The sequence below is a fragment of the Psammomys obesus genome, unplaced genomic scaffold, assembly GCF_907164565.1.
Source record: "Psammomys obesus unplaced genomic scaffold, mPsaObe1.curated_primary_1811, whole genome shotgun sequence".
In the NCBI taxonomy this organism is placed as follows: Eukaryota; Metazoa; Chordata; class Mammalia; order Rodentia; family Muridae; genus Psammomys; species Psammomys obesus.
In genome coordinates, this window is record NW_026596149.1 from 17,443,605 (window position 1) to 17,459,120 (window position 15,516).

Sequence of the window (15,516 nt, forward strand, 5' to 3'; positions counted from 1 at the left end):
CTCCCCTAACCACATTTGAGATATGGCCTCTGACCCAGCTCTTTACTAGCTCTCCCCTCTCTGCCTATATGTTAATTAGGTATTGTGTTTTCATTCATATGAAAAGAATCTGCTGTATAATGCATATCAAGCATCCTTAAAGTGCATAGTTCCAACCAATTATGTACACCGATTCTGGCATCCCTCCCACTCTGCAAAGGGTATATAACCTTTATTCTCTGGAATTAAAGTTGAATTTGCCATCAGCTGTTCCAGGGGTGTGTGGTGCTTCTCTTCTCGTGCCCCTCCCGAATTCGTGGGCTGTTGGGAGACAGCCCCCAGGCAGGAGGAGAACTACAAGGGATCATTCTTGAAGACTGGGGAAATGGCTCTGTTGGTATATGCTTGCCATAAAAGCATGAGGACCCAAGTTTAAAAAAACATCCAGATCTGGTGGCACAACAGCAAGGTGCTATGGCTCCTGAGAAATGACACCTAAGGTTTTCTTTTGACCTCTGCATGCACACATATGTGTACATGCACCCTCGAACACACACATTTGCATTCACATACACATGTAAACATACACCAAACAAGCAAAAGCAAACAAACAAACAATAAATATCTTTCCCTGGGATCCAGACTTGTGGAAGTTCAGGCAGTTTAGCTTCCTGAACACCTCCTACTCTCCTTTTCTAACCTTTATTCTCTTTGGGGAAAGCTATCGGTGCCATCCTCCATGGCCCTGCTGTACATCTCTGGCTGTGAGTGAGTTCCTTGGTCAGAAGTAATGCTATGTGGAATAGCAAGCAGATCTGCCTTCAACTTCCTGCCTTGACTTTCCCCAGTGATGGACTGTGACCTGGAACTGTAAGCTCAACAACCCCCTTCCTCCCTTCAGTTGCCTTTTGGTCAGGGAACTTGTCAAAGCAATGGAGATGACACCAGGAAAGAAATTGTTTTGCCATCTTTTCTGGGTGGGGTTGTTGTTTTTTGTTGTTGGTGGCGGCAGCGGGGTCTGCTCCCCATTTTTCATGTTTGAACAAGTAAAGGATCAGAAGCGTCTCCAACTGGGTTGGGCTAGTTGTAGTGGAAGGGAAGGCCTTGGAAAGAAAGGCTACTCTTTTGTTTGTCTCTCAGTCCGGCCGCAGCAACCTTGAGGGTGAAGAAGATAGACTGCCACCTCCCCAACTTAACTGAACTGTTTCTAATATGGAGCTTTAAAAAAAAATGCCCATGTTTGGGGCCTCCTCTTCTCCCCACAGCAGCTGTGTAGCTCAACCACATAGTCTCTTCTCAGCTAAGTCTTGAGTCCATCCTAGCACAAACACAACAAGCAACATGGTGCCATTTCATGGAAACCTGTGTCTTCTAAGCTGGGTTCATGAATTCTGAGACCTTGGAAATGTGACAAAATTTTGGGGCTGCTATGTTATCAACAGACTGGAAGGCCAGACAACTTCTCACACGCCTGTGTTGGACACACATAGTCTACACTTTGTCCCTTTAGTAGAACAAGAATTTCCCCAACGTGAGCGTATTGGCTGACTTAACTTTTGTGAAGTTCCTGTGATGTGTTTGTTTTTTAAAATATGTAATAAAAATTGCTAAAATTGACTTATTATCCATAGTGGGCTCTTTCTGTGATTCTCTACCCCAAGATATCAAAATATAATGATGACTGTGTGCTTTCTATAAAATAGTGTTAGATATGTATATATAATTCAAATGTGTCTCCTGTGTTTTTATTTATTTAAAAAATTTTGAAGACAGGGACTTACTGAGTCATTATGGCTGGCCTGAAACTCACTTTGTAGATCACTTTGGCTTTAAACTTGTAGGTCCTCCTGCCTAGGGCTCCAAAGTATGTATAGCACACCCAAAATTTCAGATTTCCTTATTTTACATAGTACAATGTAAAATGTACTATGATAGCCAGCTGTTATGAGTCAAATGTGTTAATAGTTTTTATCCCACATTATTTTGGAAATAAGGTCAGGAAAAAAAATCTGTAAATATTAAGTACAAATGTAATTTTTAAAGAGATATTTCTCGGCCAAGGGTGGAGGTGGGTGATCAAGGGTGCTTCATTCAGGACTGAGTACTCAGTATTTTAGCAGTTTGACTAGTTCTATGCCTGAATTGACTACTGTCCACAGCTTCTTATAAGGAGATAGTGGCATTTGGTAGCTCCTGGGGAAAGGGAAAGTCATTCTTTTTTGAATGTGTTTCCATGTGTTTCCACAGCCATGCATACTCAGTAAGCACAATTTAGGCTTAGTAGGTTTTTTTTTGTTTGTTTTTTTTTTTTTTTTTTTTTTTTTTTTTTTCAGAAACACACACACACATGAATTTAGGAAGAAAACCTGTTGGGGAGGATCTTTGGAACTGAAAAGAAGAAAATGGGGGTGGTGGATATGGTCATAGTTCATTGTGAATATATTTATATATATATAAAATTATCAAGAATAAGAAAAGTTATAATTATGAAATACTTTCTCTTTTCAGTTGGCTGAAGCCACAGGTGAAATGAGCCTGTTATGTAGTGTCAGAGGTGTTAGTCTTTTCTTCTGACATCTGGGTTCCCAGCTACTTAAGTCTATTCCCTGCTTACACCTTACTTTCAGTGTCTACTACTTGCATCTAGTTATTTAGATTCAAACTCTCCCAAAGGACCTTTGTATCTGTGTCACAGAAACCAATATGTTCAGAGCATCCCTATCTTTATGTGGTTTGCTCCTGTATGGCAATCTTCATGTTTCTGAATACAATCCAGAATCCAGAATACATCATCTGTTTCTACATCAAAGTATCTGATTTGCAAGCCCTTTGCCTGGAGCTTTGGGTCATGCTTTGAGTTCTACCAAGAGGTGTGAGCCAACAAGAACACAAGGCTTACTGGGAGAAGACCATGGAAGAGGAACAGCTAGCGACCCTCATGATAGCAGGTGGCAACAATCACCTGGAAAAAACAGACAACAGATGAAGACTGCCCCAGGTGTGGCAAACAGACCCCACAAAGGTCTGAAGTGAGACAGAAGTGAGCATGGCTTTAGCTCCTGGGTGCCGATCTACCTGACTCACTTTAAACAACAAGGAATGATGCACAGAATCCACCACAGAAAGAGTTAACCTAGAGCAGAGGTTCTCAGCCTTCTTAATGTGGGACCCTTTAATATAGTCCCTCAGGCTGTGGTGACCCTCAACCATAAGATTATTTTTGTTGCTACTTCGGAACCGTAGTTTTGCTACTTTTATGAATCATAATGTAAATATCTGATTTGGAAGCCCCCAAAGGTGTCATGACCTACAGATTGAGAAACACTGATTTAGGTGATTAGACAAAATACTTCAGTTATTTGAGAAAACCCTTCACTAGGGGCTGGGGGGATGACTCAGTTGACAGAGTCATTTGCCTAGCAGTCATGGCCCTCTGAGTTCAGTCCCCAGCATTGAACAAATGGCATGTGGTGGAGAAGGGCTACAACTAACATTCAGAAATCAAGAGGCAGGGGAAGGAGAGAGTCAGTCATTCTAGTGAGTCTGAGCCCAGCCTGAGTACATAGGACCCTGTGTCAAAATAAATAAGTAAAATGATATAAATATATAGTCAGATAAATATGTTAAAAATCCCTCCAAAAGCTTCTCACAGGAAGTCCTGGAGGACTAGGGGCTGTGTTTGTGGGAGGGGAACTGACACACGGGCCCCGAGTTTGGGACACAAAGCAATGTATGTTCTGCCAAATTCCCAGGTATGTCAATGATGGGTAAGAGTGTAAAGGACGGCTCTCGCCAACTAACCCAACAAGTTTGGGCAAACCTCAAGTACTGAATAAATAGCAGCCCTTACCAGCCCAAGGCTTCTGCTCACCTCAGAACCCTAGCTTTAAGCTCCGTGAGAGCAGAGCCTCAGCCCTCTTCCCAGAGGACTTTGGGTGACATAGTTGTAGCTCAAAAGTCACACTGTTGGTTGACCAACAGTGACCGACAATGAAGCAGGGATTTCAACTTTTAAGTCTTCACCTTGAGATCATTTCCTGTTATCTTTCCAGTTCATTCATTCAACACATGCTCAGCAGGACTGTGGTAAACACTGGGAATGAAGCAGGAAGCACCATCCTTCATATCCGTGAAATTGGGCTGTGATAGGGCTGTCAAAGCTGTGCCCAGTTCTCTCCTATAGATCACGTCCCAGAGAGATGAGGTCACTCCACCCAAACTCCTTTGTTCCCTGTTGTGCTCAGTACCACAGAGGCTCAAGTGTGAGAAGGGTGAATCAGGTTCCTGTAAGTCACAGGACACAGAGGAGTCCCTGCCATGGTCTGTGTTTCCCAACCTGTTAGATGAGTTTCTTCGGAGTGTTTCACACCCAGAAGCCAAGTTTTATGATTCTGCTCCCAAGATGGAGACCTGTGAATGCAGGCATCAACTTTAAGCATTTGTCCTGAATATCTGAGCAGGGGTGTAGCTATTCACATACCTCCACTCAACACCTCTACAGACAACCATACCTACAAATACAAACTCAGCACATGCCTGTGTAAGTAGACACACGTATGTATACAAGGAGCACGTGTGGATACATCCCATACATACCGATCTGGTTTGCTTTCTGTTGCCATGATAAAGACTGTGACCAAAAACAACTTGGGGAGGAAAAGATTTATTGCATCTTATAGTTTATAGTCCGTTTTGGAGGGAAGTCGGGTCAGAACTCAAGGCAGGAACTAAAGCAGAGACCATGGACAAAAGCTGCTTAGTGCCTTGTTCTTGGTGGCTTGCTTTATTTGCTTTCTTATACCTCCCACGCCACCTGCCTAGGGGTAGCACTGTCCACAGTGTGCTGGGTTCTCCAATATCCATCATTAATCAAGAAAATGCCCCCTACAGATTTGTGGGCAGGTCAATCTTATGAAGGTATTTTCTCAATTGAGGCTCCTCTCCCCAGATAATTCTAGCTAGTCTCAAGTTGAGACAACAAAACAAAACAAATTCCAAAACTAGCCAGGTTTCATAACTACACACGTGCACATACAGATGCACACGCACATATAAACACGTGCATATTGGCAGTCGGTGCACATACACACATGTGCGTCTGTGCACATGAACACAGAAGCACATGCCTGTGCACAGGTACACTCACATTCACACAGGGTCTTTGTGCAAGATTGTCCCATGGCCATTTACTTCTCTTTGTGCCCTCAGGGACTGTGCCAGCAGCTTTGGGGAGGTTTTCATCTTTTCTCTGCTACCTGCAGAGGTCTTTAGTTAGCCTCAATGAAGGGCTCACTTCCTATCCAGGGCCAAGAGTTCACGTCTTCTTGAGAAGACAGGATGAGGGGGCATGAGAGGAGATACACCCTAGGAGAGAGTCCACCACCAATACCCGAAGGCAGGAGCCTGCCTGCACACCTGCTCCGGTCTCTCCCTCTGCTAACCACACCCTCTCTCCTTCCTCACTTGGTTCCAGATGCCCCTTATCAGCAAATCTCATGCACTCAGCTTCAGTTCTCTTGAGGCCTCAATACTTGCCCTTTGTCCAGCTCCAGGACCAGCCACCATGCCTGGGATAGAGCTGGTGCTATTTTCCCTTCTCTTGCTGATGTGCCTGAACTTCCTTCTCACATGTCCCCCAGCCATGCGTCAAGGAGCAAGCCCTGTAGCCTTTAACTACTCATGAATGAACAATTTCCATTGTTTCTTTATTAATCAGGAGCCTCATATGAGGTACAGGTGTCTTAGCTACAGGCAGTCACGAAACCATGGCATTTCTAGGTCTCCACCACTCTTTCCCATAACAAATTCACAGCACAGAGCCAGGCTAATGTATTAAACCAGCTAATGAAGAAAGGCCTTGATTGAAGTGGATTTGGGCAGTAAACGGCACATTGTTCTGTTTTTCACCTTTAGTTTGACTCTATGTGATTCCTATGGCATGGTTGTCACTGATGACTTCCACCCTTGGAAGTTAAGCCATGCAGTTGACAGCTCACTTACTGAGGCAGGAGACTGGGGAGGAAGGAGTAAAGAAATTATTTCAGTGTTTATACATGGTGAAGCATGGCCTATTCCAGGAAGCAGAGCCCATATGGAAGCAGAGGAGGGAGAAGCCTTTCCTATGACTCCTCAAGAGTCATAGGTCTTTACTTCTGAAGATTCCGTTTCTTCATTTGGAATATGGAACATGAGTATCACATAATGATTATCTTTTTTTGCTATGTTATCACTCACTAGATTTTTTTCTTGGTAGTACTGGGGGTGGAAGTTGGGGCACTCTCCCACTGCCCAACTAGATTCCTTCCTTTATCCCTCCCTCAACTCTTCTTTATCTGTATGCTGTTTGTGTGTGTGTGTCCACATGTGTTCTTATTCATGTGAAGTTCAGAGGTTGATGTCAGTGTCTTCCTCTATTGCTCTATTGCTTCCTCTGTTATCTTACTGTTGGAGGTAGGGTCTCTTGATGAACCTGGTGCTCATGGATTTGGCTAGACTATCTGCCCAGCAATCTCTAGTGATCCTTTTATATCTACCTCTCCAATGGTGGGACTATAAACATGTGCCTGGCTTTTTAAGAGGGTCCTGTACTTGAATCACAAGCACTTGGACAATGGAGGCATCCCAGCTTCACATATTTCTTTCTCAATATGTTCCCTTTTTACATGAAATGACATTATTTAGCCAGATGGTGGTGGTGGTGTCTTTAATCCTTGCACTTGGGAGGCAGAGGCAGGTGGATCTTTGAGTTCAAAAGCCAGCCTGGTCTACAAAGTGAGTTCCAGGACAGCCAGGACTCCATGGAGAGATCCTGTCTGTCTCAAAATACAGAAACAAAAACAAAACAAAACAAAACAAAACAAGCAAGCAAACAAACAAAAAAACCCAAAAGAAATGGCATTGGTTAGACATTCAAAATCTGCTAACGAGCATTGGCCTATTTGATTTATGTACAACCTCGAAGTAGATGTAATATTTTTGTTGGTGTTGTTCAATCAAGAAAGATATACATGAGACAGAAAGAGAGAGAGAGAGAAATAGATAATGAAACAGAGTGAGCTCCCATTCAACTAGATATTCTTTGAGGCTTCCACCAAAGGTAAATTAGCTTGTCCTTGAATGTGAGGTTTATATAGAGTAGAAACATCTTTTTTTTTTTTTTTTTTTTTTTGGTCTGAACTTTTTACTTTGGTCATAATTAATCTCCTTAGATACAGTAGATGCATCTTCTTTGTTTATAGATGGAAATATTGGGACATATTTGGCCAGATCAGCAACGAATCCAGAACCAGATCCAGAAAATCTCCTAACATTGAATTCAAAGTATTAATTAACCAAAGAACATAATAACACAATGATTATTAAGTATTTGGGTTTTAATCACAGGCTCTGCTAACAAGATGAGAAGAAAAGGAAATTTCAGATATAGATGGATATCTTCAAATATTCTTTAAAAAATAAACAAAAGAGCTTGACTGAAGCCTGTTATTAAAAGCCCCACCTTTCCTGTGTCTCTCACCAAGCAGGGTGCTTCCTTACTCTGCTGTCCAGGTTGCAATGGCGTTCTCCACCCAGAACGGGTTGTCAGCTTCATTGAGAAATTGTTGCTTAAGTATTTATTGAGGCCTCTGTATTTTTCCATCACGAAGAAGAGATTGCAATTCTTCTTCAAGAGGTTTTCAGGAAGAAAATTACCTAACTTGAGCCTTTTTTCTTTTCATGCCTCTCTACATTTGAGGCTCTCTAAACACAGGGTGGGAGTCAGGGTGGAATGCCAAAGGGTCTGGGTATTTTTCTTTTCTTTTTTTTTTTATTTTTATTTTATTTTTCTTTTTAGTTACATTTTGTTAACTCTGTGTCCCAGCTGTATCCCGCTCCCTCATTCCCTCCCCAACCCCACACTCCCTCCCTGGTCTCCTCCCTGCCCCTTTCCAAGTCCCCTGATAGGGGAGGACCTCCTCCCCTTTCATCTGACCCTGTTTTATCAGGTATTTTTCTAGAAGCACTTTAGAGATGCATTTGACTGGTTGAATCAGAGACAGGTGGAATTTGGTGAGTTTCTCAGGAAGAGAATAAAGCAGCTTGCTTCTAAGGTATGATAAGGGTGGAGGAAGGAAGAGGAATCTTTAGAGATCAAAAGGGGGCTTACTTGAAATTCATCTTGGACACCTTATGGCAAATGTCCACTCACAAGCATTGTTCCCACCCCTGTGAAGCCTCAAAGGCTACCCCATAGGGTTGAGGTCTTGGTCTAAATGCTACTGCTCCAGGTTGTGCATGGATAGGTTTTATTCCAGAGGGTAGGCCACATTCAGAAGGCCATGGCTTGGGTGTGCCAGGTGGATTAGTATGGTTAGGGCTGATACAGAAAATCCAAAAAGGTTAAGTTCCTATCACAGCTGTCCTATCCTTGGACTTTTCGGGGCACATTGTCTTCCAGTGCCAAAGTGGCACCCAGGCAGGACTCTTCGATCTCAGTTGTTTTCCTCCCTGTGAGTGGAATGAACATCTCTCATCTCCAATGGAGACTTCCCAGAGAGCATTGGACTTAGCTGCGGAATTGTGGGACTCACTAGGGGAGATAAGAAGCCTTTCCTCTCACCTGTAAAATCACGCTTCACAAATTTGTTTTTATAAACAATGCCTCAGCAGCTGCATGACAGCCAGAGCTTACTATCTGGATTCTAAAGACAGTCTCATCATCTCTCCTTGCCCTGGACTATGCGTGGAATGAAGGCTACGGCTAAATCCAGGAAGACTTGGTGCTTCTACTTCCCCCTTTCCATCAACCTCACTCTTAGGGCAGTGCTAATCCGAATCCCCTTAAAAATTGCAGAGCGCCCCAAGGTAGCTTCAACACCTCTGTCTCTCCTCAGTGAATTTCTGTGAAGTTGGGGAAGCTGGGAAATCACCAGCTTGCTCAAAGCCTCTATGAAAAGCAGCCACGGGGAAAATGTGCCCTAGGCAGGTGTCCATGCAGTGGGGTGGTCTGGTCATCAGGACCAGGAGAGGCTGGTAGGCTTTGTCCCGTGCCCTCCATGCTACTTCCTATCGATTTACCCACAGGGCTTCTCACCCATTGACATTACTTCATTTCTCGTCTGCATCTGTCCTTCCCTGGGAGGAGCATCTTGCCTGAGGGCAGGTAGAGGGTGGGGAGCCTCCTCCCTTTGCTCCAACTGCAGAAAAGGAGGGGGTTCCCATGCCAGGGCAAGGCTACCTATAGCTCAGCCCTCCAACAGACACAGCCTCAGATCCCGGCAGCAGCCTTGAGCTCTGGACCAGAAGCAGTAGATTGACATCCGATTGACAGCAAGCTCAGAAGCTCTGTGTGGTACAGAGAAAGGACAGCCATGTCTCACGGGTTTTCTGAGGAGCAGGTGCAGGAGTTCCATGCAGCCTTTGATAGCGTTGACAAGAACAAAGATGGCAAAATCAGCAAGGAGGAGCTGGGTGATGTGATGAAAAAGATGGGCAAGCACCTCACAGAGGAAGAACTGAAGATGCTCATCTCCAAGCTGGACTCAGATGGTGACGGTGCCATCAACTTTGAAGAATTCCTGGCGGCAATGAAGAAGTTTAAGGACGGGAGCACAGAGCAGGAGATGCGGGCTGTGTTCAGTGTCTTTGACCAGAATGGTGACGGCCACATCACCTTGGACGAGCTCAAGCAAGCCATGGCCCAGCTGGGAGAGAAGCTTTCAGATGAGGAGCTGAATGCCATGATTCGTGAGGCCGATGTAAACGAGGATGGGAAGGTGAACTATGAGGAGTTTGTGCGCATCCTCACTGAGAAGTGAGACCGCCAACGTGCAAGCTCCACCCAGTCTCTTATCTGCCTGACTCTGGCTGGGACAAACCCCTGTGCCTTCTTGTCGGGTTCTGCTTTTGTGGTGGGGTTATAAAGGAGAAGTCTGTGTTGGTGTATGGGAAACTACCTCATAAATGAGGAGGACTTTACTAGTTCTAGATGCTGTGCCATCTGGGGCTGCCCACTAGTTCCCTTTCTGCCTGCTGAGACTCTGGGCAAAGGATGATCTCCTGGGGTTGGCCTTTCCTCTCCCTCTTGCTGTGGAATGGGTACTTTCTACCTCCCAGGGCTCTTGTAATGGTTTAAATAAAAGGAATGCAAATTCTGTGTGCTTGGTGTTTAATTAAAGAAGGGAATCTCGAGGGTTTCCAAAAACACATTCTTTGGAGCTGCAATGCCTTTCATAGAACTGCTGAAAGAGCTGATCTGAGAGGCCCTTTGGTATACCTCTTGCTCTCTCTAGTTTCCAAGGAGGAGGAAAGGTGAGTAGTGGTATATGGTGAGGGGAGGGCAGATGGAGGAAGCAGCTTTAAGAACTGCCTGAGACACTGGGTACCGGTACCTGGCCTGGGGTGAGCAGAACCAGATGTACTCTCACAGAGCCTGTTGTGCATTAACCTCAAATAAAAAGGAGGTGAAATTTTTTTCTGTATTTGTGCCCCTGGGCATGTCTATGTCTTTCGGCATAAGCCTGTCTATGTGTGTTTTGTATGTATGTGTTTGTATTGTCTCTGTATGTTCACATGGGTTTATAGGTGTGTGCCTATATGTGTGTATAGTGTGCATGTAGCTGCATGCATGTGTCCCTGTGTGTATATGTATGTATGTATGTGTTTCTGTGTATATATTTTGTGCATATATTCTGTATCTGAAATATATCATTCTACAGATTTTTTAAAATCTGTATCCATGTTATATTAAAAAAAATGACAGATATGTAGCCTGATGAGAAGTGATCAGGGCACATATATGATGGACAAAGGTGGGAAGTGGCACTGGAAGAGGAGGCAATGGCTGTTATAAGCAGAAGGTAGAGATACCAAAAAGGGGTTTCCAAAACTGATAGCAGGACATTCATGTCCCCACAGGATAGAATTCTACTGGCTCAGACTTCTGACTGTGGCTCCCTCTTGGCCTGGTGAGGCTCTGATGTTTCTTTCAAGGTTTCAGCTTCAGAGGTTCATTCCAGATAGAAGATGGGGAAGAACACTGATGGCTGAATGGTCTCTCCCATCTGCATCTGAGACAAGCAAGGTCACTATTTGAACTTGGGTGGGGATGCTGTTGCCTGGTTTTGAACACTATACAAACAGTCTTGCTTGCTATTCAATAAGCCAAGGTTTCGGCTTTCTCCTCCATGAAATGGGATTTCTCTCTCTCTCTCTGTCTCTCTCTCTCTCTTTCTCTTTCTCTTTATGAGCGAAATTTAAGCTCAAATCATCCATGATATTGCTCTTATCTTGTCTCATCTGTGCTAAGTCAGTGGCTCTCATCCAGGGTGGGGAGAGAGACAGAGCCAGCTTCTCTGAAGTGCTATTGCAAAATGCTGCAGCCAGCCATTCCTTCCACCCCCTCATCCTGGCACACCTGCGTGACACCTGTGGTTGTGAGTGGCAGAGCCTGCTTTATTCCAGTTTGAGCACAGAGCTAGTGGGGTGAGGGACCGGTCAAGTTCAGGAAGGGAAGTCTGCCATATCTATGAGGTTTCTTCGATTTCCCTCTGGTGGGATTACTCTGGGTTTACTCCAGTCTCATTGCTCTTTACACATTGCTACCTTGTCCTGCCCCACTCTGTCAGTAGATATCTGGCCTCTTTGAATACCTTCTAGCCAGCTGGGTGGAGGCCTGGTTTACAGGAGAGGGAAAGGCCTGCAGCTGGCATGAGGTGGTGCTGGGTGGGTGGAGTGGGCTGGAGAGGTCAGAAGCAGACTCCAGCCTCTCCCACTGTGCTTCGGAGCATGGGAGGGAAGTACTATGGGCAGAAGGGCATGAGAAGCTCTGGTGGAAGGTTGAGGCAGGGAAATGGGTCAGAGACAACCACAGGCTGACTGTCTAAAGTAGGGATTACTCTCTGGTCAAAGAGGAAATATTGCAAGGTTTTTGTGGCAAGATAAAATTAAGTATTAATAGACAAAATGGGCTGCAGATGTACTTGTCAGGAAAGCACTGTGTAGCATGGAGGAGGCCCTGGTTTTGATTCCCAGCACTGGATAAAATCCTGTGTGGTGGCATAGGGCTGCAAGCCCAACACTTGGGAGGCAGATACAGGAGGATTAGAAATTCAGAATCATCCCTGGCTACAGAGTAAGTTTCAGGCCAGCTTGGGCTGTATGAGACTGTTTCAAAATAAATGAAAACAGAAGAGAAGCTAGAGAAAAGCTTTGCATTCATTCAGTTTTTGTTCAAAACTCTGAGAATCTGCTGTTCCTGTGTTTTCAGTGTTGAATGTCTCTTCTGTCAGGAAGTTGTCATGATGCTAGAGGGTGTTTTGGGGTTTGGATTGGGTTTCTTGTGTCCTCAAATCTATTTTGAAATGTTATTGATCCATGAAGGCTAAATATCTGATAACAACTACTTGAACCTAATAAGGACAAAAATTGATTTTTAAAAAAATCTGCTTTATTCCTCAAATGTGAAGTTTTTTTTGTTTTGTTTTGTTTTTTTGTCTAGTACATGGGACTAATAAAGACAAAATTGAGCACTGCTTTTTCTTCTAGTATGAAGGAGAGTCTTAAGAGAAGGAGTGGGGGAAACACAAGATTTTCCTTAATGTTTTGCTTCCTGGTCTGAGTGTAGGCTATATGGATGTCAATTATTGTATTCTCTAGTCCATTTTAGACTAAAAATAATGCCTGAAGATCATAGAAGATGAGAAATTGTAGGGAGGCACTTAGAAGAAAATCACTCTGCAGCCTAAGCTGTACCTGGAGAGAACTAGATGGTAGTTTTTGTTAACTATCCATGCTCTCCCTGACCCTCATACTGGGAAAGCTAAGTTAATTTTTCAACTCTGAATCTACAACCTGTTGGATGACTGTTGGGGATAAAATGGCTTGGAATTAATTAACTAGGCATCCAGTCTTTGCAAACTGTATAACTAAAGAGCTGGACAGACTCAGGAAGAGCCGAAGAGCAAAAGTCGAGGCATTTGGTACAGCATTTTGCCAGCAGCAGGCGCTAGCCTGTGCTCGCCCAGGCTAAAGCTAGTTTTTTCGTTACAACAGTGACCCAAAGCCCAAACATTTTAACACGAAAACACATTGGAACTGAAATTATTTGGTCTCACAAGAAAATATGTTGGCTCCAGAACCTACCCCATGCTGGAATTGTACACCCACATCGCCACCCATCATTTATACAGTGCTGGGGTCAAACCCTAAGGTCTGTGCACACAAGCTAAACGCTCTACCTACTGGGCTTGGCTCCCAGCTTTTCTACATTTTATCATGCAGTCTGTGTTACGTAGGAGGAAACCTTCCCCTTCTCAGCTTCAGTGGCTGGCATTTATAAATTGTCAGAAGATAGATTAACTGGAAAGGCAATTTACTTTGCATCTATACAAAAGAGTCACCTAAAAAGAAGTAAAAACCCAAAGAAATGTTTAGGCTTGAGAGCTTAAATACTATCTTAACAGAGGGCTGTATATTGGATAAGACAAAGGAAACAAAGTCTGGGGTTCTGAGGAGAGTAGATTGTGGGAAGGTATGTATGTGGGAGAATCACTTATTAAGGTATGTTATGGCATTCAGACTCCACTCTTAGGCAGCCTGACCATGGAGCTGGATTAGTCCGGGTCTTCAGATGAGCAACAGCGAGTGTCCCGTCACAATCCTGGAGTGACATGCAAGTGGCCTAGTGCCATCTCTGCCTTTTGTAGGTAGGTGCTAAGTACTAGCAGTGGGCATTTGTGACAAGCCTTTCAATTGCATAATTACTACCTTGGGTGTTAAGGTGTTAGTCAGCTTTTCACTGTAACAAGAGATCTGTGACAATCAGTTTGAGAGAGGAGATCAAATTAGAAGAGGAACAGTTTATTTTGGGTTATAGAGTCAGAGTTTTCAGTCCATGCTCTCTGGGCCACATGTCTGTGGGCCTGGAGTGGTAAATTACATCATGGCAAAGCTACTTACCTTCCTATAGCCTGAGAGCAAATAACAAACTAGAAGAGGAGGTGAGGGTTCAGATGTCCCTCTAGGGGCACATTCCCCATGGATGGCCTAACTTCCTCCACTAAGCCCCACCTTTTAAAGAGGCAACCACCTCCCAATTGTGCCTTTAGTGCATGGATATCTGGGGAAGACATTTAAGATCTAAACAAGAGAGTGGAATTGGGTTGCACATAAATCCCTGGAGTTTGGGGTCACTCTGGCTCTATCAGAACATGGATCATTTCTTAGGAGTTAATTTGAATTCCCAGAGCCGCAGCCTCCTCTAGCCCTGTAACCTACCTGGTACTAAGGAGGCCCAGTGGCTATCAAAGCCGTGGCCTTGCAGCAGGAGCAGTGGAGGGGGGAGGGCATGACCTCTGTTCATACCTGCCAGCATTCAGGACGTGGAAGCAGAAGAATCAGAAGCTGGAGGTAATCCTCAGCTACACAGCCGCTTTAAGGCCATCCTGGGCTATAAAAAATAAAACTCTATCTTAAAAAGAAAAAATAAAGTATAAGGAATGATAAAATTTATCTTAGAGGAGTTATTTTTGATAGTTATTTGTAAATTTCTTTGAAGTTTTATTTACCCAGTTTAGATTTTTGGCCCGAGTTTAGCAGATTATTTTAACTGTAGTCAACTCACCTAACCATCGTTGCATGACCTGACCGATTAAAGTTTTCTGGATTTTTGTTTATTTGGTTTTGTACTTTGGATCTGTGACTTGGGGAAAGGAGAGCTGCTGGCTCATTTCGATGGATTTGCAATCTTCCTGGCTTCGATTGCTGAAACCTGCAATCGCAGGTGTGGACTCCCCTACCCAGCCCTTAAGGCCTGTCTTAATTTGCAGGTTTTTTTTAAACCTGCTTGATCATTATTTGTAGATTCTCAGTGTCTAAGGTACGGCTCACACACAGGCACCACTGACATTTAGCCGATCAGAACTGACCTGAACAGTCTACTGTAACCGTCTCTGGTGAAACAGCTGTGATGAAAACGAACCTTATTAAACTAAAACAGAATTTCCCCAAACCTTCCAAGCCCTAATTAGTAAACTGATTTGAGATGAACCACTCCGCATGGTTTGAATTCTATGTACTGTTCTCATTGGATTACCCCAGGATTATTCAATCCTCATTATAGGATTATAGGTGTGCTCCACTACACCTACTTTATGCAGAGTAGAGATGAACCCAGGGTTTTGTGTATGCTAAGTGGGCATTCTACCAGCTGACTGAGCTGCACCCCTCGTGTCTACATCTGCTCTTGATAGGCCTGGAGACTCAATTACCATTCAAAATCCCCATCACCCGTATCCTCCTAGCAGCCTTTCCAAGCAGGTTCTGGCACACAGTTGGTCCTGAGTGAGGACCTACTTGTTCCTGTTCCAGGAGCACAAGAAAAATTAAATTCCCAGCATGCAGGTGGCTCAAAATGGACCGCCTAAAGCTCCATCTTTAGGAAATCCATCATCCTCTTCTGGCCTCCTCAGGCACCTGCACATGTGTGGCACACACACATACACACACACACAAATAAAATAAAATAAAATAAAATAAAATAAAATAAAATAAAATAAA

General features: G+C 44.0%; 1 protein-coding gene across 1 annotated transcript; it reads left to right on the forward strand.

Moving 5' to 3' along the window:
• Positions 1–9,329: 9,329 nt before the first annotated feature.
• Positions 9,330–9,776, forward strand: LOC129666689 (calmodulin-4-like). The gene has a single exon (XM_055593932.1). It carries the CDS (start codon positions 9,330–9,332, stop codon positions 9,774–9,776), a length of 447 nt encoding a protein of 148 aa, XP_055449907.1.
• The last annotated feature ends 5,740 nt before the right edge of the window (positions 9,777–15,516 follow it).

Bases quoted from the DNA above. Each gene is read 5' to 3' on its own strand.
- LOC129666689 (XM_055593932.1), top strand. From the start codon at position 9,330: ATGTCTCACGGGTTTTCTGAGGAGCAGGTGCAGGAGTTCCATGCAGCC.